The 22,738-nt window shown below is 40.2% G+C and overlaps 1 protein-coding gene and 1 pseudogene across 1 annotated transcript in view; one reads left to right on the forward strand and one right to left on the reverse strand.

Annotated features, from left to right (window-relative positions):
• LOC134326190 (zinc finger protein 271-like) overlaps window positions 1-22,738 on the reverse strand; it is a gene marked incomplete at its 5' end in the record, with an annotated part of 73,688 nt that overhangs the window by 45,928 nt on the left and 5,022 nt on the right. Inside the window, one exon of the mRNA XM_063008382.1 lies at window positions 3,603-3,606. Within this exon, the coding sequence (XP_062864452.1) occupies window positions 3,603-3,606 (4 nt within the window). The remainder of the gene's footprint in view (window positions 1-3,602; window positions 3,607-22,738) is intronic.
• LOC134327175 (5S ribosomal RNA) lies at window positions 525-633 on the forward strand (annotated as a pseudogene).

The following is a 22,738-nucleotide window of genomic DNA, read 5'->3' on the forward strand; positions in this document are numbered from 1 at the left end:
GTATGGTCCTTACCCACTTTTGGACTTAAACTAACACTAAACTAAGTGAGCCTTTTCTAACTACCAGGTCCTATTAACCTGAAACGTTGTCTCTGACAAGATCTGTGTACTTTGGTCAGTTGAAGTAGTTTTATAAACAATGTCTGAAATTTGAGGAGCTTGATTAGTTTCTAATATGTGTTAAGATAATGAATAAACCGAAACACTTTTTAAACTGTTAATTACTTATTTATCTATTCATAAAATAATAATAAGTAAGAGAGAGTTAAAGGTTCTTCTGTATGAAGTGTTTGTGTGGTTTTGTAGGCAGCAGTGAGCGACTTTTCTGGTACATGGTTAAGAAAAGGTGGATCAGCAGCAGCAGCTGAGTGGTGTGCGTGGTTCTCTGTGTGTTTTGTCACTGTTCCAGGATCTTTTATTTGAAAAGCTGTGTGTAGAACAGAGAAAGTAAAAGATGACACACAGCGGAGTGAAAGGCTGAACGACGGATGTCTATAAGAAGCAGCTTAAATATAGCTTCTCTCGCTTATGGCCACACCACCCTGAGAACACCCGATCTCGGAAGCTAAGCAGGGTCAGGCCTGGTTAGTACTTGGATGGGAGACCGCTTGGGAATACCAGGTGCTGGAAGCTTTTATCCACACACACTCACCTTCACTCCAAACCTCCTGTTACACACTGACCCAGCGGCTTTTTCTTCATCAAAGCAACACAATGAGACAAAGATCAGCTCATACTTTCATTCTTACTACAGTAAAACACATTCAACTGACTTTTAAAGTGAAGTTTAAAATGTTGTACAGACATCGTCGCCATCTAATGGTGCTTGAAATAAATTACAGCTTGTGGCTTGGACACATATTTGTCGTCATTATTATTATTATTTTGTTTTTATAATATATAAAAATTAGAGAGTATTTTTGGCTCTTCTGTCCCAAGTGTTTTTGTAACGTGTTGTAGACCTGCAATGGCGACTGTTTTTGGTAAACAGATAAGAAAAGGCTGAATACAGGTGAAAAGGTGTTATTTGGCAACCCAGCACTGTGTAAATATTGCACTGCAAAAAATGAAATCTTGACAAGGCAGAAAATCTTAAAAATAAACAATAGATCTTGTTTTTTTATTTTAAGATTAACTGACTTGACTAGATTTGCATGTGCAAGATTAATAATCTAGATTTAAGAAACTTTGTCTACAATTGTCTTAATTAGAAAAATTAGCTAATTATACAGACTTCTTACAATGAAACAAGAAACTTTTTCTAGAGAACTGAAAAGCATTGACCCTCTCCACTACGTAAAAAGAAATTCAAGACAATTTTACTTAATTTAAGAATACAATGTGTTCTGAATATTTCTATTTTAAGATTATAAAGCTAAACATCCCCACTCATGTTTCCCTTAATTTGATGACACATTTTTATGTGACTGACAAGAATTCTATTGGTATTTTCGATTTGCTGTTGGGTTTCTTTTAACCAAATGCTCATTACACAAAACACAAATTTCAAAAAATGTGAAGAATTTTTTTTGTTTTATAACACATTTTACAAAAAGTGCAAGTAAATTAAGTACAATAGTGCAAAAAAACAAAGACATATCATTTCTGTACAGTAGTGTTCAAAAAAATAGCAGTGGTTTTAAAAAAGTGAATAAAGCACAAAATCATTATGATAACTTTTATTTCCATAAATGCAAATGCACTGAAAATACTCCACTTTCTATTCTAAATCAAAACATTAACAAAATGTAGCCAGTTTGTGTTCATCCTTTACAGAAAGTTAAGAAAAATTAATATTAGGCTGTTTAAAAAAATAGCAGTGCCAGCATTTTTCTTTAAAAACTCAAAAAATGTATCTATAAACTGAAAAAAATGTTTGAGGTTTCACTTTACTTTAATATTTAACTAATAATAACTAATATTTAGTGGCATAACAATTGTTTCTGAGATCTGTGTTGCATGGAGTCGACCAACTTCTGGCTCCTCTGAACAGGTATTCCAGTCCAGGATGATTAGACTACATTCCACAGTTCTTCTGCAATTTTTGGGTTTTGCCTAAAAAAAAACGTGTTTCAGACGTCAGCCCACAAGTTCTCTATGGGATTGAAGTCAGGGGATTGGGCTGGCAACTCTATTACCTCAATCTTGTTTGTCTGTAACCAGGATGGTTTGGGTCATTGTCATGTTGAAACACCCATTTTAAGGATATTTCTTCTTCAACATAGGCCAACATGATCTCCTCAAGTATTCTGATATATTTAAACTGATCCATGATCCCTCGTATGTGATAAATAGGCGTAACACCATGGTATGATAAACATCCCCATATCATCATTTTGTACCACCGTGCTTTACTACCTTCACAGTGTACTGTGGCTTGAATTCAGTGATTGGGGGTCGTCTGACATACTGTCTACGGCCACTAGACCCAAAAAGAACAATTTTGCTTTCATCAGTCCACAAAATGTTGAGCCATTTCTCTTTGGACCAGTCAATGTGTTCCTTGGCAGATTTGAACCCATTCAGGACGTCTTTATCTTAACAACGGAACTTTGCAAGGAGTTCTTGCTGGTAAATTGGCTTCACTTAATCATCTTCTGTACTCACTGGGAACTTCAGATGTTCCTTGATCTTTCTGGAGGTGATCATTGAGTATTTGCTATTTTGGCTAATCTTCGATCCATTCGAACAGTAGTTCCACGCTTCCTTCTGCGTCTTTCAGGTTTTGGTTGTCACTTCAAGGCATTTGAGATCATTTTAGCTGAGCAGCCTAGAATTTGCTGCACTTCTCTGTATGTTTTTTCCTCCACAATCAACTTTTTAATAAAAGTACGCTGTTCATCAGAACAATGTCTGGAACAACCCATTTCACCCAGTATTTCAGAAGGAAATGCGCTATGACCAACCTGTGCGACATTTGCCCCCCTCCTACCTTAAATAAGTGCCAAAATTGACACCCGTTCCTCTGCAGAATGAATGACTTCACCAATTGAACTCCTCACTGCTATTATTTTGAACAACCCACTTTCAATCAATGCTTCAATTACTCAGAATGAGCAGCATGCATGTTCTAATTGTTGGGTTTGTTTTGTTTTCAATACTCTACTACACTTTCAAGTCAATTTTTTGCTATGTAGAAATATCACTTCTACTAAAAACAGTGATTTATCAGGTTAATGGTGTTGGACTGCTATTTTTTTGAACACCACTGTATATTCTTTTGTACATTATTTATACACATGCACTTTAAACTTTACAGCCATTCTGATTGTGGGTTCATACAGATGAAAAAACTGGGTCAAAAAAACAAAACAAAACAGGCAACAGTTTATCTTCTCTTTCTTTCAAACCTCCCTTGTTCTCTCTACCCAGTGTTTATTTGACTTAAGTGTTAAAGCTACAAATACAGATTACACAACGCCAAATCATTTTAAATAATTCAAATATACTATTAACAAGTAGATAACAAGCCACCGCTAGTGGTGGGTGGATTGATCTAAATATCAATATTATCGATACCAACGTTGGTATTGGTATTGGGTCGATACTAGTGTGATGGGATCGATACTTTAGTTTAACTTTTTCTCTGCAACATTCAGCACGTTTCTCCCGTTTCATCAGAAAGTAGAGACCATGTGTGTACAGACTCGCTCCTCTCACATCTTACAAGAAACAAGAAATCTGAGCTTTAAACAACTGAATTTATTTACAACCCTACTGAGAACAGCTCTTTACAAAAAAATTTATTACAATAATACAACTCATGAGAATTCAGATTAAGCAATTTGATGATGCATCTACCTTAATTATTAATAAGTATCGGATTGATATTAGCGATACTGGCGCTGTATTTACTTGGTATTGGAATCGGATCGAAACCAAATTTTGCAATATCGCACACCACTAGCCACGTCACATGGTAACAGCTTAAACAGTCACTGGTATTGTTGAGCTGTTTTTGTTTAATTATATTACTGTTTTAGAGCTGTAATAAATGCAACACATTTGATCAATTCAAACAGCTAACCAAAACCGTGCTGCCTAATGAAATGAATTGCTCCCTTGTACAACATGAGATGATTCCTCCTCAGTTCCCACCGGAACTTTCTTCCAATCGACATTTCAGTCTTTTTCTGCTGCTAAGTGCTAACCATAAACAACTGAAATGGAGAAACCCTGGATGATATTTCCACCGCAGCACTTACAGGTGAGCTAATAACTTATATTTTCTGTTTGGATGTTGATTTATGTGAGCCAGTATTGTGCTTGTTCAGAGTCTTATCTAGGTTTATTTGCGTTAGCATTGACCTAATTAACTTAGCTAGCTAGCTTAACTTTAAAGTCAGCATTTTTTTTCTTAATTGTTTTCAGGTTTGATAACCAAGTGTAGTTGGACCATAGAAGATACTTTTAAATTAAAATTGCGAGTGGTAACACTGGATTCTTGGATAATGCAATTTATTAGGTAACTGGGTAACAGATCTGCTCCTTACAGTAGGTCCGTGTGTAGTGTCTCAAATCACTCCGTGTTCCCTATATAGTGCACTACACTGTCTGTAGGGGGGGGGGGCGCTAATATGTCATGTCCTACCAAGTGCACTAAATACGGAAGGGGGAGTGATTTGGGACGAAGCCTCACAGAGTAAACATGAGTGCTGCTTTCTGTAAGAGGGAAAAACAACGAAGTTTCATTTAGACTTGAAAAAGATGAAACTTAAAATGAGAGTTTTTAAATGTCAGTGAAGTGAGTTTGAGCTTCTGAACTGTTTTGAAACTGTTCATGTACAAGCGGCTCCACAGAGGGTCACTTCAGCCTGGTAAACGTGGTGTTAGGGACAGGAGAAGAACATTGTGGAGAACAATCTGCTAAAAGTTTAAAGGTAAGGAAGAGGGTAAAAGTGTGGTGATTTATTAGATGCGTTTTGGAGGAATAACTTGTAACCAGAAGTAATAAATCAGGATAAATGAATGATTATTGCAGTAATAATAATACTGCAGTAGAATCATGTCATGGCTCATGTTGTGTTATTGTGGAGCCTGTAGTGATGAACACAAGTAATAATAAGTAGTTTTGTTTTGTTTTTCTGATTGTTTACTTTGCTGCTATAAAGAGCATTTTTAATCAGCTTATGTTTGTGAAATTGTCATTTGATGTATACGAAACAGTATTTTGAAAAACCATTGACTTATTGTAAAGAATACATTTGAATACACAGTTAATATCTGCTGTTTGAATTATTTTAGTCATTCTTGTAACTCATCTCTTAGTATTTTGTTTATTTGTAATGTTGTGTAAATTATACTTTGTTTCGTTTAGAAGGCAGTGTACATAAATGTATATTTATACTTTTTGTAAACTCTTTGTTTTAAATATCTCTTAAATCATATTTTTTTCTCCTTATGGCCCAAATAAATTGTGACAATAGTGATCTCAGTTTTAGATCAGAAATAGAGATTAAATAAAAATTGAGATGCTTCAGTTCTGGTTCTCTAAAATATGTTGTCATGGCTGTTTGTGCTTGTTTACAGGTGATGGATGAGTTGGATGGATGATTCTTTAATCTGGCAATCACAAGTACACCACAGAACTGATGGAAAGCATTCTGTTCAAAAGTTCAGTTCTTTGGAGTCATGAAAAATGTCATGAAGCCACCAGTGACTCTGGATGAAGGTAAATTCAATATAAGTCATTACTCAAAATGTATTCAGCAGTTTGTACCCCTAGAGGCACCAGCTGTCTAAAATATTTTAAAGCATCACTTTATTACTTATAATGAACTTCATTCATGAAAACACATCAATGTAATTTAATATTGTAGTTAGGTTTTTTTGTAATAACTCTTACAATTATATGTAAATACTGTAATATTGTGGCTCAGAATGCATTGTAACCAGCATGCATTGTAATGGGCATCATACACACATCAGTCGTAACATTAACACCACCTTAATCTACACTCATCGTCTATTTTATCAGCTCCACTTATCATACTGGAGTACTTTGTAGTTCTACCATTACAGTCTGTAGTCCATCAGTTTCTCTGCATGCTTTATCCCTCTTCCATCCTGTTCTTCAGGACCCCCAGAGTATCAACACCGAGCAGGTTTTCTTTGGGTGGTGGATTATTCTCAGCACTGCAGTGACACTGATGTGATGGTAGTGTGTTGGTGTGTGTTGCACTGATATGAGTGGATAAGACAGCAGTGCTAATTGAGTTTTTAAGCATCTCAGTTCCACTGCTGAGTCCACCAGCCAACAATGTTCTTTGGGCAGCATCCTGTGACCACTAATGAAGGACTAGTGCATGACCAACACAAACTGCAGCAAGAAATGAGCGAACGTCTCAGACTTTACATCTACAAGGTAGGAGTGTCTGTAGAGTGGACAATGAGTGGACACAATGTTTTAAAAACTCCAGCAGCACTGCTGTGTCTGATCCACTTGTACTAGTTCAACTCATACTAAAACACCACCACCATGTCAGTCACTGCAGTGCTGAGACAATCATTCAGTGAATTAATACCTGCTCTGTGTTGGTCCTGTGGGGGTCCTGACCATTGAAGAACAGGATGGAAGATGGCTAACAAAGTATGCAGAGAAACTGATGGACTACAGTCAGTAATTGTAGAACTAGAAAAGTACTCCAGTATGGTAAGTGGAGCTGATAAAATAGACAATGAGTGTAGATACAAGGAGGTGGTGTTAATGTTATGGTTAATCGATGTAAATAGCTAGCAAACAGTAATTATAAACAATTATTAACATTTATGGCTGAAAGAAGAATATCACAAACATATTTTTGGTTCCCTGGAGCTTAATTTAAGTTTTAAAATCACTAAATTGGCTAATCACTGAACACAAACATTAGATTGTTGTTTGTGAATTGTACTTAGAAGGTTAACCAGATTACAGAGAGACTCTAACAGGAAATGTTACTTAAATGTTTGTTAGAAACTTTGTCTGTTTAAGAGTGTTAAAAAACACAAACAGACAAAACTGTTAGCTTGATGCTACAATACATTCTCATTAAAGATAGAAATTTGCGTTATGCTCGCAGTAAAAACTTGATGAAATAAAAGTGATTTAAAATAATTTCTGGATGAAATACTGCTTTATTAGTGTATGATGTTTTATAGATGTTGAGTGTTAAGTCTTTATTTGCCACTCGACCCTGAAGCAAAACAGTTCATCAGTAATCAGTCAAATATCCCATGTGCTATTTTTATCATCCTCAACAAGCGGTAGTCTGAAGCCCCGTCTAAAGTCATGTCTGTTCATGAGAAATGTTGTGAGCTCTCAGGTTGGTCTAGAACTTTGTACACGTTTGGTGGTGTCTGTTTTATTCTGGGTAGATTTAAAGTCTGGTGGTTTTGGTGGCTGAAGGTAAAATAAATGTGTAATTATTGTAAATCCTGTGGTGTGGCCAGGCATAAATGAAGTGAATTAGATATGACATATTGTAAAAATTCTGGAAGGTGTTGGTTATTATTTAGTATTAAAGTTCTGTATTAATTATACTGGAATATAAATGTTTTATCTGTTTTGTTAAAAGGCCCTGTAAATGCTGAGTTACCATTTAAAATGTGTGTGTTAAAAAGGACCTGAACTTTAAGCAACCTAATCTTCTGAGAAATGAGCTGGAAAATAAGGAAGTACATCCAGGTGTTTCCTGCTCTGACTATGCAGAGAGTGTGAGAGACAGTTGAACAGGAAATCACTAGCCTTGCATCTCTGCTGTGTGTTAGACTCGGTCCTCTGAGCTTAGAGAAACTGAATGTATAGGTGAAGAGGGTTTTGAAATGGTTTTGCATGCAAGTGTTGTGTTCCAGACAGCAGTTGACAGTTGAGGAACACCAAGATGGAGTAACCACAGCACAGATGTTTCCCTGTTCCTCTTTATGAACTGTGAAGCCAACGGCATCAAGATATGACTTTGAGTGGTCAAGAAGAAGACACCACTCACTTCCTCTTTTTTTTAATAAAAAGGCTACACATGCCATAGATAGACACACTTCTGCATGCAGCTGTCTGTGTGCTTGTGTGTCCTGAGCTCAGTAATTACTTTTACCAATTTGTGTTTGAATTCTTAATAAATAGTCATTCTTAACTAATTAGTATTCGTCCTTCTTTCCTGGATAAAATAACAAAAAAAATCAGCAATTTTGGTGACCCTCGACGTGATCTGGGAAAAGGAACCAGGAGTTCTCAGACCTTGAGTTGGAGGAAATTGCACACTTACAAGGCCGGTCAATTAAAAAGGTAAGCAGAAAACCTATTAAAATTGAATTTCTGCATAGGATTATATAGGATAAAGTAGTTGTGAGTGTGTGAATTCTTCTGATTCAGTAAGTGTCTTTAAATTATTGCGTATCATTTTAAGTACAAAATTGTCCTATAGAAATTGGTAAAAGTATTGTAAGGGAATTGAGGATTGACTCTTCCCAAGTGACAATAGAGGATTGATTCCTGTTTTATTATTTCTTAGTATTATAAGGGAATTGAGGATTGACTCTTCCCGAATGGTATTAGAGGATTGACTCGTACCTTAATATTTGTTATTATTTCTGTAAGGGAATCGAGGATTGACTCTTCCCAAGTGGCAGTAGAAAATTGACTCCTGTCATAGACTTTCATCGATATTTTTGTGAGTTTGTCTTGTAGAAATACATGCGTTTTATTTTTTCATTTATTGATTGAAGCAATTAGAATGTGGATTATTGTAATTATTATTCTTTCATTGATTGTTTTTCAAGTGGGAATTTGCTGTGAATGTTTTTAGAATATATGCATATTTTCTGGTGTCTCTGTCTCTAATGATATAGAAGGGTTAATAGAACTGGCCAGAAAATTAGGAATATAAGGGTGGTATAGTATTGTGAACCTAATAGAAGGGTCTCCTTGATTGGACCATTTAAATCTCAATAACTGCCCGCCCTAGTGGTAGAAGCTTGGCCGTTTGGGAGGTAAATTAAGGTCTAACAAGGAGGGACTTGGGTTCTGTTTTCTGGACGGGGTGGTATTAAATTGTATTTGTAATATATTGTTTGAAACTACTGACAAACTTAAATTATGGCAAATTCTACTGAAAAAGAAGTAGATACAGCTGGAAAACTGAAGGCACGTATCCTCAGTAGAATTGAAACTACTAGTATTGCAAAGGTTAGAAAATCCAAAATCAAAAAGGCTGAAAAATTGCTCCTCGAGTGGCAGGATAAAAATTTGTATCCGGCAGACTCAAATCCCGCCCCTACTGGGGAAGACAGAAAGCGTATACTTTCTGTGGAAAAAGGAAATCAAAGCCTCGCTTTAGCTCAGTGGCAAAGGGGAGGAGAACATAGATTTGGTTTATTAAAAAGTGCACTGGACAAAGCCAATGATCGTTTGGCAAGTGCCACTGATTTACTACTACACATGAAGGCCGTCACTGTAAAAATGAATGGCCCCCCTGAGGAGAACATAGACACTGAATCTCCGAAAGTACCATCAATCACACCTACTGTCAGGGCAGAGGATATGCCTACTCCTGAAAAAACAAAGGAAGAAACCTGCCCTGGAAATAATGTTTTTGATCCCTTACTCCCAATAATTCGTAAAATCTATCCAATATTGGCTGAACAAGCGAGACCTCCCGCTTATAACGAAGCAGTTCACTGTTTTGATCAACTACTACCAGGCTTACCGGCCCCCATCTCTCCTATTGTAACTGCTCCTGAGCTAAGCGTACAAGCCCCAGTTTTACAAGTAAATAGTGGTGTATTGGGCGTAGAAGTGGGTGAATTGGATGTAACGTTTAAGGGAGAGACTGATCAACAACGCCAAATTGATGGACTGACCCTGTTGGTTACAGAACAAGCTGCAAACATAGACCGTCTAAAACACATAGTTTTGACTGAGATAGACAGGTCTGGAAGACCAGGCCACCCTGAGTGCAATTACCAATCACCAAATGCAAAATCCACCCCAATATCTGCCATCCATGGCACTAGGCCTGATCCTTTCCCCCAAGACATGCGTCATAGCCCTACAGGCATGCCCGAACACCAAAATATAGACAGAGGACAGCTTAAAAGTTGCACCAGCGACACTGATGACGAAAGTAGCATGTCAAGTGGTGGTAGTGAAGTACCTAACAGACCAGAAGCTCTGGCCTCCCATCATGGTATTCATGAGCGCACTCAAAGTGTAACAATAACAGGAATGGACCTTGTAGTTAAAGGACCTGTTTCCAATTTTGACCATGCCACTGGACCATTGATCGAGCTGGAATTTGACCCTCCAGCTGCGAACACTCGGTCTAAGGCCCAGTCAAATATGAGTGGATAAGACAGCAGTGCTAATTGAGTTTTTAAGCATCTCAGTTCCACTGCTGAGTCCACCAGCCAACAATGTTCTTTGGGCAGCATCCTGTGACCACTAATGAAGGACTAGTGCATGACCAACACAAACTGCAGCAAGAAATGAGCGAACGTCTCAGACTTTACATCTACAAGGTAGGAGTGTCTGTAGAGTGGACAATGAGTGGACACAATGTTTTAAAAACTCCAGCAGCACTGCTGTGTCTGATCCACTTGTACTAGTTCAACTCATACTAAAACACCACCACCATGTCAGTCACTGCAGTGCTGAGACAATCATTCAGTGAATTAATACCTGCTCTGTGTTGGTCCTGTGGGGGTCCTGACCATTGAAGAACAGGATGGAAGATGGCTAACAAAGTATGCAGAGAAACTGATGGACTACAGTCAGTAATTGTAGAACTAGAAAAGTACTCCAGTATGGTAAGTGGAGCTGATAAAATAGACAATGAGTGTAGATACAAGGAGGTGGTGTTAATGTTATGGTTAATCGATGTAAATAGCTAGCAAACAGTAATTATAAACAATTATTAACATTTATGGCTGAAAGAAGAATATCACAAACATATTTTTGGTTCCCTGGAGCTTAATTTAAGTTTTAAAATCACTAAATTGGCTAATCACTGAACACAAACATTAGATTGTTGTTTGTGAATTGTACTTAGAAGGTTAACCAGATTACAGAGAGACTCTAACAGGAAATGTTACTTAAATGTTTGTTAGAAACTTTGTCTGTTTAAGAGTGTTAAAAAACACAAACAGACAAAACTGTTAGCTTGATGCTACAATACATTCTCATTAAAGATAGAAATTTGCGTTATGCTCGCAGTAAAAACTTGATGAAATAAAAGTGATTTAAAATAATTTCTGGATGAAATACTGCTTTATTAGTGTATGATGTTTTATAGATGTTGAGTGTTAAGTCTTTATTTGCCACTCGACCCTGAAGCAAAACAGTTCATCAGTAATCAGTCAAATATCCCATGTGCTATTTTTATCATCCTCAACAAGCGGTAGTCTGAAGCCCCGTCTAAAGTCATGTCTGTTCATGAGAAATGTTGTGAGCTCTCAGGTTGGTCTAGAACTTTGTACACGTTTGGTGGTGTCTGTTTTATTCTGGGTAGATTTAAAGTCTGGTGGTTTTGGTGGCTGAAGGTAAAATAAATGTGTAATTATTGTAAATCCTGTGGTGTGGCCAGGCATAAATGAAGTGAATTAGATATGACATATTGTAAAAATTCTGGAAGGTGTTGGTTATTATTTAGTATTAAAGTTCTGTATTAATTATACTGGAATATAAATGTTTTATCTGTTTTGTTAAAAGGCCCTGTAAATGCTGAGTTACCATTTAAAATGTGTGTGTTAAAAAGGACCTGAACTTTAAGCAACCTAATCTTCTGAGAAATGAGCTGGAAAATAAGGAAGTACATCCAGTTGACAGTTGAGGAACACCAAGATGGAGTAACCACAGCACAGATGTTTCCCTGTTCCTCTTTATGAACTGTGAAGCCAACGGCATCAAGATATGACTTTGAGTGGTCAAGAAGAAGACACCACTCACTTCCTCTTTTTTTTAATAAAAAGGCTACACATGCCATAGATAGACACACTTCTGCATGCAGCTGTCTGTGTGCTTGTGTGTCCTGAGCTCAGTAATTACTTTTACCAATTTGTGTTTGAATTCTTAATAAATAGTCATTCTTAACTAATTAGTATTCGTCCTTCTTTCCTGGATAAAATAACAAAAAAAATCAGCAATTTTGGTGACCCTCGACGTGATCTGGGAAAAGGAACCAGGAGTTCTCAGACCTTGAGTTGGAGGAAATTGCACACTTACAAGGCCGGTCAATTAAAAAGGTAAGCAGAAAACCTATTAAAATTGAATTTCTGCATAGGATTATATAGGATAAAGTAGTTGTGAGTGTGTGAATTCTTCTGATTCAGTAAGTGTCTTTAAATTATTGCGTATCATTTTAAGTACAAAATTGTCCTATAGAAATTGGTAAAAGTATTGTAAGGGAATTGAGGATTGACTCTTCCCAAGTGACAATAGAGGATTGATTCCTGTTTTATTATTTCTTAGTATTATAAGGGAATTGAGGATTGACTCTTCCCGAATGGTATTAGAGGATTGACTCGTACCTTAATATTTGTTATTATTTCTGTAAGGGAATCGAGGATTGACTCTTCCCAAGTGGCAGTAGAAAATTGACTCCTGTCATAGACTTTCATCGATATTTTTGTGAGTTTGTCTTGTAGAAATACATGCGTTTTATTTTTTCATTTATTGATTGAAGCAATTAGAATGTGGATTATTGTAATTATTATTCTTTCATTGATTGTTTTTCAAGTGGGAATTTGCTGTGAATGTTTTTAGAATATATGCATATTTTCTGGTGTCTCTGTCTCTAATGATATAGAAGGGTTAATAGAACTGGCCAGAAAATTAGGAATATAAGGGTGGTATAGTATTGTGAACCTAATAGAAGGGTCTCCTTGATTGGACCATTTAAATCTCAATAACTGCCCGCCCTAGTGGTAGAAGCTTGGCCGTTTGGGAGGTAAATTAAGGTCTAACAAGGAGGGACTTGGGTTCTGTTTTCTGGACGGGGTGGTATTAAATTGTATTTGTAATATATTGTTTGAAACTACTGACAAACTTAAATTATGGCAAATTCTACTGAAAAAGAAGTAGATACAGCTGGAAAACTGAAGGCACGTATCCTCAGTAGAATTGAAACTACTAGTATTGCAAAGGTTAGAAAATCCAAAATCAAAAAGGCTGAAAAATTGCTCCTCGAGTGGCAGGATAAAAATTTGTATCCGGCAGACTCAAATCCCGCCCCTACTGGGGAAGACAGAAAGCGTATACTTTCTGTGGAAAAAGGAAATCAAAGCCTCGCTTTAGCTCAGTGGCAAAGGGGAGGAGAACATAGATTTGGTTTATTAAAAAGTGCACTGGACAAAGCCAATGATCGTTTGGCAAGTGCCACTGATTTACTACTACACATGAAGGCCGTCACTGTAAAAATGAATGGCCCCCCTGAGGAGAACATAGACACTGAATCTCCGAAAGTACCATCAATCACACCTACTGTCAGGGCAGAGGATATGCCTACTCCTGAAAAAACAAAGGAAGAAACCTGCCCTGGAAATAATGTTTTTGATCCCTTACTCCCAATAATTCGTAAAATCTATCCAATATTGGCTGAACAAGCGAGACCTCCCGCTTATAACGAAGCAGTTCACTGTTTTGATCAACTACTACCAGGCTTACCGGCCCCCATCTCTCCTATTGTAACTGCTCCTGAGCTAAGCGTACAAGCCCCAGTTTTACAAGTAAATAGTGGTGTATTGGGCGTAGAAGTGGGTGAATTGGATGTAACGTTTAAGGGAGAGACTGATCAACAACGCCAAATTGATGGACTGACCCTGTTGGTTACAGAACAAGCTGCAAACATAGACCGTCTAAAACACATAGTTTTGACTGAGATAGACAGGTCTGGAAGACCAGGCCACCCTGAGTGCAATTACCAATCACCAAATGCAAAATCCACCCCAATATCTGCCATCCATGGCACTAGGCCTGATCCTTTCCCCCAAGACATGCGTCATAGCCCTACAGGCATGCCCGAACACCAAAATATAGACAGAGGACAGCTTAAAAGTTGCACCAGCGACACTGATGACGAAAGTAGCATGTCAAGTGGTGGTAGTGAAGTACCTAACAGACCAGAAGCTCTGGCCTCCCATCATGGTATTCATGAGCGCACTCAAAGTGTAACAATAACAGGAATGGACCTTGTAGTTAAAGGACCTGTTTCCAATTTTGACCATGCCACTGGACCATTGATCGAGCTGGAATTTGACCCTCCAGCTGCGAACACTCGGTCTAAGGCCCAGTCAAAAATTGGGCAGTTCCCATTGGTTACCACTCACTCCGGGGTTGAATATGTCCCCTGGAGTCACAGGGATATGGAGGGCCTAGTGAATAAATTGCCCCCTTTACATAAGGGTGGACAAAATTGGATTACACAACTTGAAAAGTTCACAGCTGGCGATGCTCTGTGTTTGGGTGATATCAGAGCTCTTCTAGTACGTATTGAAGGAAAACATAAGCTGGCTCAAGTTGAACATTTGTCCAATACTGATAAATTGACATCTGACCAGTCCCTTAATGGCATTAGGAACTCCATGTGGGATTCCATACGTTCCTTGTATCCAACTACTCGAAACTTGACAAATTTATCATCCCTGAAATTAGAGGACTAAGGAGTGCAGAGCAGTGGTTAGAGAACACAGGTGAAAGACATGACAGGACTGACACTACCACATTGTTATACAGGGCACAAGTATTAAGGGGGCTACCTAAAGAATTACAGTCCAAATTAGAGGATGTCATTGACTTGGCTGACATGGAGGATGGAAAATGGACAGCTACTCTGGCCCATTATGTGCGTCGATATAGGGAAGCCCAACAGCAACAAAAGGATGAGTTGGACGTCCTCTCAAGACGTCTGCTTAAACTTGAAGTCGCTGAAAAAGATAAACTTGCTACCCAGGATAAACGAGATAAAAAACAGTTGGTTGCTTTGCAACCCCAAAACCCACCTCCCCAGTATGCCCCTCAATCTCAGCTACAGGCGATAATTCCAGTACAGCCCAGACCTCCGCCTGCAGTAGCTTATCCAACAGCATATCTAACAGGTGCATACCAGCCCACTTACCCGAGTGATCAAAACCAGGGGTATAGGGCCCAACCCAACCGTGGGCGAGGGAGATTTAATGGAAGGCAGCCTAGAAGGGAAAATTATTGTTATACCTGTGGTCAACCAGGCCATTTCTCCAAAAGCTGCCCGATCCAGTACACCCAAATACAACCAGGAATGATGGCTGTTCCCCAGCCAGCACTAGGACGCCAGCAGGCTGCAGGCTTTCCCAATGATCAGCTGCAGGGTGCCCCGACATACGCTGTAACTCAGCCTATTGCTCAAGGTCATGTCCCAAATCCTGGTTTAGCACCTGGAGTGACCTACCAGGCCCCAGTCCTGTCAGAACAGGGTGGGGTCTATGGTGATTCATATTGATGGGGCCCAGGGTATCCAACAGCAGGTGTAAAAGCTTTTGAAAAAGAACCATTGGTCACCTGCCAAGTGGAGGGTCGCCTTGTTCAGTTGTTGGTGGACACTGGTGCCACTGCATCCTGTCTTACGGGTGCAGGGGGCTGGCAACCACCACTGACAGACAAGACTCTTAACACAATCGGATATTCAGGGAAAATTGAAACTCAAAATTACACAAAGCCATTGGTTACTGCTGTTGGGAATCAGACCCTAACTCACTCTTTCCTATTTGCTCCAAAATGCCCTGTCAATTTGTTGGGCCGTGATTTGTTGACTAAAATAGGTGCCACTATTTACTGTACAGATCAAGGCCTGAAATTGTGCTTAGCAGGACATCGTCCTCCCAATACTGCCCAGATTTTGTTCATGTCTAACACCCCGACACCAGACAACCCGATACCTAATGCTACTGTCTATTGGTCCAGACTGTTGACCGATGGGCCGGACACACCACGTCTTTTGCGTACTTATCAGTTTTGGAAGCCTTGGATCCTGTCCATTGGGGCCTACTCCCCTCCCATTGATCCATTACATTGTACCTACAATTATTTACGCTCCCCTGACGAACAATATCAGCAAGCATGGGAGGAGGAAAAGGAGGGTCGCGTAGAACAATTGAAAATAACAGACCTGTATGTAGGAGCAGCTGGAGTGGCCGCATTTGTCTCTTTCAACCCAGACCAACTGATCTGGTTTGTGGAAACTACTGGCCACCCAACTGTTCCCCACATTACACTAGCCATAGGAAAAGGATATGAGGCTAGGTCGTTGGGCCCAATGGTCAAGGAAGCCATGACCACTACATATGTTCCCACTGAAGTAGGTCATTGGACGGCTTTTACTGGAAAATTGACAATCAATCCATTGACAAAGCGGTGTTGGAGGAACAATTGCTGTCCAGACACCATGGTAGAGAACACACCAACCATGAACTGACTGAAAATTACCTAATTAAAGTTCCAGCTCACATTTGGACCATTGAACCATTTGATGTAGGTCTCGTCACTCATCACTCCATTACAGTACGACTAAAACCTGAAGTGTTCCCTGTGTGGAAACCTCAGTATCCTTTGAAACCAGAACAATCTTTAGGTATAAAAGACACCATAGCTGGATTATTGATAGCCGGTGTTCTCAGACATTCTAATTCTGATTGGAACAGCCCGATCCTACCTATCTCCAAAGGAGAAGGAAAAGGATGGCGTATGGTGCATGATTTAAGGGAAATTAATAAAGCTACTGTCACGGAAAATATCCCTGTCCCAGACCCTTACCTGGCTTTGCAAAATCTGACCCCTGAACATTGTTATTTCACTGTTATCGATTTGGCAAATGCATTTTTCTGCCTCCCATTGGCCAGTTCCAGTCAAGACATCTTCTCTTTCAGATATGAGGGGCAGAAGTATACATATAACAGATTGCCACAAGGTTACAAGGACAGTCCAGGTCTGTTCAATAGTGCCCTTAAAGCTGATTTGTCCAGCTTAATTTTACCTGATAATACGGTGTTAGTCCAGTATGTTGACGACTTACTGATAGCAGCCCCTGACGCAGACACCTGTCTAGCAGCCACAGTTTCCTTGCTCACGCTGCTGGCTAACCTTGGATACAAGGTGAAACAGGACAAATTGCAAGTTGCTAGACCAGTGGTGACTTTCTTGGGACGTCAAATTTCGGCCACTGGTCACACTTTGACCGCCACACAACGTCAGTCCATCCTGCATCATGGTAAACCCAGTACAGTTCAGGATCTACTGGCATTCCTAGGGTTAACAGGCTACAGCCGTCATTTCATTTTTGATTATGTGGGTTTGACGCAACCCCTCAGGGATTGCTTGGCCATGGTGGGCCACAGGAACCTTAAAGCAAAACTAATCTGGACCATTGACGCTGAAAGAGCCTTCATTGACTTAAAGCAAGCCTTGGCGCATGCTGAACATTTACAGGCCCCGGACTATGAAAAACCCTTTTTCCTGGATGTTTCTGAAAGGAATGGTATTGTAAATGCCGTTCTCTTTCAGAAAGGGGGGAGGGAAAGTAATAGACAGATTCTCATGTACTACAGCTCAAAACTAGATGTAATGGAACAGGGCCAAACACATTGCACTAGACAAATTGCGGCCTTAGCCAAGGCTGTTGACAAAACTGCTCATTTAGTTATGTGTCACCCTCTAGTGATCAACACAAACCATGGTGTTATTGCCTTTCTTACTTCTACAGCATTCACTCTTTCGCCAACTAGGAAAATGAGGATCAGCGATACGCTGACACAACCACACATTACATTCACACACAAAGATACGGTGAATATGGCAAAACAATTACCGCACACTGATTTGGAACCACATGACTGTGAGTTTGTGGCCCAGAGGGACCTGAGACTCAGGGAAGACCTGGGTAGTGACCCCTTAGAAAATCCTGAAGTGGTACTTTTTTGTGATGGTTGATGTTATAGAGGAGAAGAGGGAAATGTGGCCTCATTTGCTGTAGTCGAACAACAGGGGAAAGGATTTGTCACTAGAATAGCAGAAATCATACCCCAGCCAGCGTCAGCCCAACTTGCCGAAATAGTAGCACTTACAAAAGCTCTAGAAATAGGAAAGGACAAGGTCCTAAACATTTATACAGACTCTGCTTATGCCCACTGCGCAGTCCATGTGGATGGACCGCAGTGGATGAGGAGAGGATTTGTGACCTCTCAAAACACTCCTGTGAAACATGCAGAGGCCCTAAAAGCTTTATTAAGTGCTGCTCTGTTGCCCAAACTAGTAGCGGTAATTAAGTGCAAAGGGCACTCTAAGATAAGTGACTTGGAGGGACTGGGAAACAACGCAGCAGACGCTGCAGCTAAAAAGGCAGGAGGTTACACTGTACAAATGACTGTAAGGGCTGACATAAGAGTACCTGACTTATCACTTGATAACGTGCATGAGATGCAACAGAACAGTGGTGCCTATGAGAAAAACCAGTGGTTAGCAAGGGGAGCAGTAGAAAGGGATGGAATCTGGAGATCATTAGATGGGAGGCTTGTGGCTCCAGCGGAGCTATGCACCCTGCTAATTAGACAAGCTCATGGACCCACCCACGTGGGAGCCAGGCGTACCATGAAAGAAGTGGCATTACACTGGTGGCACCCATATTTGATGGCAATGGTGGAAAACTATGTGGAAGAATGCCCCACTTGTTCAGAATTTAACATCAAGCGACCCTATAAGAGGCCCATGGGACATTTTCCAGTACCAGACGCCCCTTTTAAGGAGATTTGCATTGATTACACAGACATGGGACCTGATAAGGTAGTAAGGGGGTTTAGGTACATTCTGGTAATGGTTGACAGATACACCAGATGGGTGGAAGCAATACCCTCCAGACGAGAGGATGCTAAAACAGTGGTGAAATGGCTCAAGAATGAGCTCATTCCACGCTATGGAGTACCTAAACTGATCAGGTCTGATAATGGCACACATTTCACAAGCAAGCACTTGAGGGAAGTGGAGGAACACTTGGGAATTGTGCACAAGTTTGGAGCTGTTTATCACCCCAGCTCCCAGGGACTAGTGGAAAGGGCAAACCAGACATTAAAAAACAAGATCGCAAAGATCTGTCATGGGGGAAAACTAACATGGGTAGATGCACTACCGCTTGCCCTTATGTCCATGAGATCAGCTGAACGGGAGAAAACGCATTTGTCCCCACATGAGTTGTTAACAGGGAGACGAATGCCAGGGCCCTCTAGGGATAATATTACAGGGCCAGCTTTGGACCTCTGGCAAACAGAGGAAGATGAGTACATGCGGGCTCTAACCAATCTTACTCGAGTTTTGTCTACACAGGTCCAGCGGAGTGAGCCCCCTCCGAAACCACCAGCAGATGACAGCGAGGGTTTGAAATTCAAAACTATCAAGCCTGGCGACTGGGTACGGGTGAAAGTCCACAAGAGAAAGTGGTCTGAGCCCAGGTGGTCGGGTCCGTGGGAAGTCACTGAGGTAACAACCCACACCGTCAAAGTAAAAGGTAAAAAAGGGGCAGTTTGGCACCACCTAACACATTGTGTACCCGCTACAGCACCTTCCCGCTCATTGCAGGAAGTTAGAAAAGATTTGGCAGACAGTGGGACCAAAACTGTAGAATCTGATTCATAAAATGCATAAGTGCATTCCCACTGTCCATTAGAGGGTAGAAGACTGATACCTACCCAGTAATATACACTTCAAACCTGCCGAAGGTACAACTTCTTGAAAAAAAAATGCCTTTTAACCCTCCGTCTGATGTGACCGTCCAAGCTTTTAAGAGACTGGGATGCGCATCCATGAAAATAACAATATGTTTACTGTCCATAATAATTGTTGTTATTCTGTCTATTATTTTCATAGCCACAGCAGAGTACCACAGAAACCAGACTACTCATAGAGCCTATCGCAGTGTGAAAAAAGGTCTCCCAACCATTACATGTACCGAGGGTGTTGATTGTGTCACCCAGTTTGATTTGTGTGCGATCTCAGATTGTTCAGGTTATGTTGAAAATCAGTTAGGATGGCCAGAAAAGTACATATGTAACACTAAGTGTTTGAAGAAGAAAGGGAATGCGGAAGTGAATGTATTGTCGTGCAGTAGTTGGTCTGCAGTGTTGACTAACATAGGTAAAGATTGGGGATACAAAGGTTGGGTAGATATGCAGGAAAAGTCAGGGGATCGAACAGGCGGAAAAGAACTTAGCTCTAGGTTGTCCTTAATGAAAGGCAGCACCCCGCATCCCTGCAGTAAGGGTGCATGTAACCCTTTAACGATGACCCTGAAAAATCCAAAGAAAGGGGACAGCAGGTATTTAATGTTAGGTTCCTATCAGTCGGGTTCGGATAACCTGGGGGTGTTTAAGCTGACAGTGATCCCGAAGCCAAAACCTAAGCGAACCACTGTCATCCCAGACAACAGTAGCGTTGTGACTGGACCTCCCACGGAAACGCCTGTACTGATAAAGACCATAAACATAACTACTATAAAGGACACGTTTGCATTAGAAACTGGATTTGAGGATGAAAATCAGTGGCTAAATTGGATCATGTATACTGCGCGTGCTGCCAATAAATCAAACTGTTATGCTTGCTCCTCAGCTAGGCCACACCTGGGTACTGCACCTTTCCCATTAAATCGACATAATGATCTAGAAGGTCTAAAATGTGTGGTCTCCTTGTTCAGTGGCTCTCCAGGCTATGGGAACTGCACCACTGTGCACTACCTGTTCCCAGAAGTGAAGCAGAGGGTGGTACCCCCAGCATACATGCCCTACAAAGGGAACTATACCTGTTTCGCTAGGAACTCGGGGACCGTTGAGGTGGGTCGGCTGAAGTGGTGTGGAGACACTGTGGACGCCGAAAACAACTCAGACGGGTTCAAGTCCGAGTGGTTCAGCGATCAGAGCGTCTCCCGTGCGGATGTATGGTGGCTGTGTGATCTTAAAGTCTTAAGATCTAAGCTTCCTAAGAAATGGAGGGGGATTTGTGCTTTAGTACAACTAGTGATGTCACTATATGTGCTTCCGCTGGGTGGGGAGCCAGTGGGGAAGGACACGAACACACATGGCCGAGTTAAGCGAACAGTAGCGGGCCCATCAGGCTCTTTTGATCCAAAAGTTTATGTCGATTATATCGGAGTACCCCGGGGGGTCCCTGATGAGTTTAAAGCAAGGGACCAAATTGCAGCTGGATTTGAAAGTTTGTTATTTTGGTGGTCCACTGTTAATAAAAATGTAGATTGGATAAATTACATTTACTATAACCAGCAACGTTTTGTCAATTATACAAGGGATGCAGTCAAAGGAATTCATGAACAACTGGATAAAACTAGCCTAATGGCATGGCAAAATAGGATAGCATTAGATTTCTTATTAGCTGAAAAGGGCGGTGTATGTAAGATGTTTGGGGAACAGTGTTGCACATTTATTCCTAACAATACAGCCCCTGATGGGACAATAACTAGGGCTCTTGAAGGACTGACCTCCTTAAGTAATGAATTAGCTGAAAATAGTGGAATTGAGAATCCGTTTAACACTTGGATGACCAAAATGTTTGGTCAGTACAAAGCCTTATTTTTAAGCATAATGACCTCAATTTGCTGTGCTTTAGCTCTGCTCGTGATGTGTGGCTGTTGTTGTATTCCCTGTATAAGAACTCTCCTCACTAGGTTAATTGAGACCACTCTCTCCAAGGGGGGTGACCCGAGGTCCCAGTTTTTCCAACAATATACTCCCCTGTTAGGACCACAGGATATTGAAGAAGTTGAATTGGGGGAAGTTTGAAGTGGAAGTTTGAAAAATAAAAATAATAATTTTCAGTGTTTTTCCTTATTATTTATCCTAGTGTACTGTTTTGTTGTTTTTTTGTTAACCCTTCTCACTATGTCCAGAATGGTGAGAATAGCAGTTCTGTCTCAACAGCTCAGGTTGCAGGACCTGACCATTTCAAATCAGCTAATGCTCTTCCTTCTCCCGTTCTGTTTTATGTTTCATTCTTATAATTATCCACATATATTATTCTAGCTTAGGTTGTTTTTATTCGGGCTTTTGTTTCATAGTCACTAGGTGCTTCTCAGCCCGGTCTCCGTATAACGGGGAGCTGATAGCACTTTTATTTAGCTTAATCTTTTAATTTTCATTCTGTGTCAGGAAATGTGTGATTCTGTTTATTTGTTTGATTTGTAATTGTCCTAAAGGACAATTAAGGGGGGCTTGTTGGTTATTATTGAGTATTAAAGTTCTGTATTAATTATACTGGAATATAAATGTTTTATCTGTTTTGTTAAAAGGCCCTGTAAATGCTGAGTTACCATTTAAAATGTGTGTGTTAAAAAGGAACTGAACTTTAAGCAACCTAATCTTCTGAGAAATGAGCTGGAAAATAAGGAAGTACATCCAGGTGTTTCCTGCTCTGACTATGCAGAGAGTGTGAGAGACAGTTGAACAGGAAATCACTAGCCTTGCATCTCTGCTGTGTGTTAGACTCGGTCCTCTGAGCTTAGAGAAACTGAATGTATAGGTGAAGAGGGTTTTGAAATGGTTTTGCATGCAAGTGTTGTGTTCCAGACAGCAGTTGACAGTTGAGGAACACCAAGATGGAGTAACCACAGCACAGATGTTTCCCTGTTCCTCTTTATGAACTGTGAAGCCAACGGCATCAAGATATGACTTTGAGTGGTCAAGAAGAAGACACCACTCACTTCCTCTTTTTCTTAATAAAAAGGCTACACATGCCATAGATAGACAC

Source organism: Trichomycterus rosablanca, chromosome 14 (genome assembly GCF_030014385.1).
Source record: "Trichomycterus rosablanca isolate fTriRos1 chromosome 14, fTriRos1.hap1, whole genome shotgun sequence".
Taxonomy (NCBI): domain Eukaryota; kingdom Metazoa; phylum Chordata; class Actinopteri; order Siluriformes; family Trichomycteridae; genus Trichomycterus; species Trichomycterus rosablanca.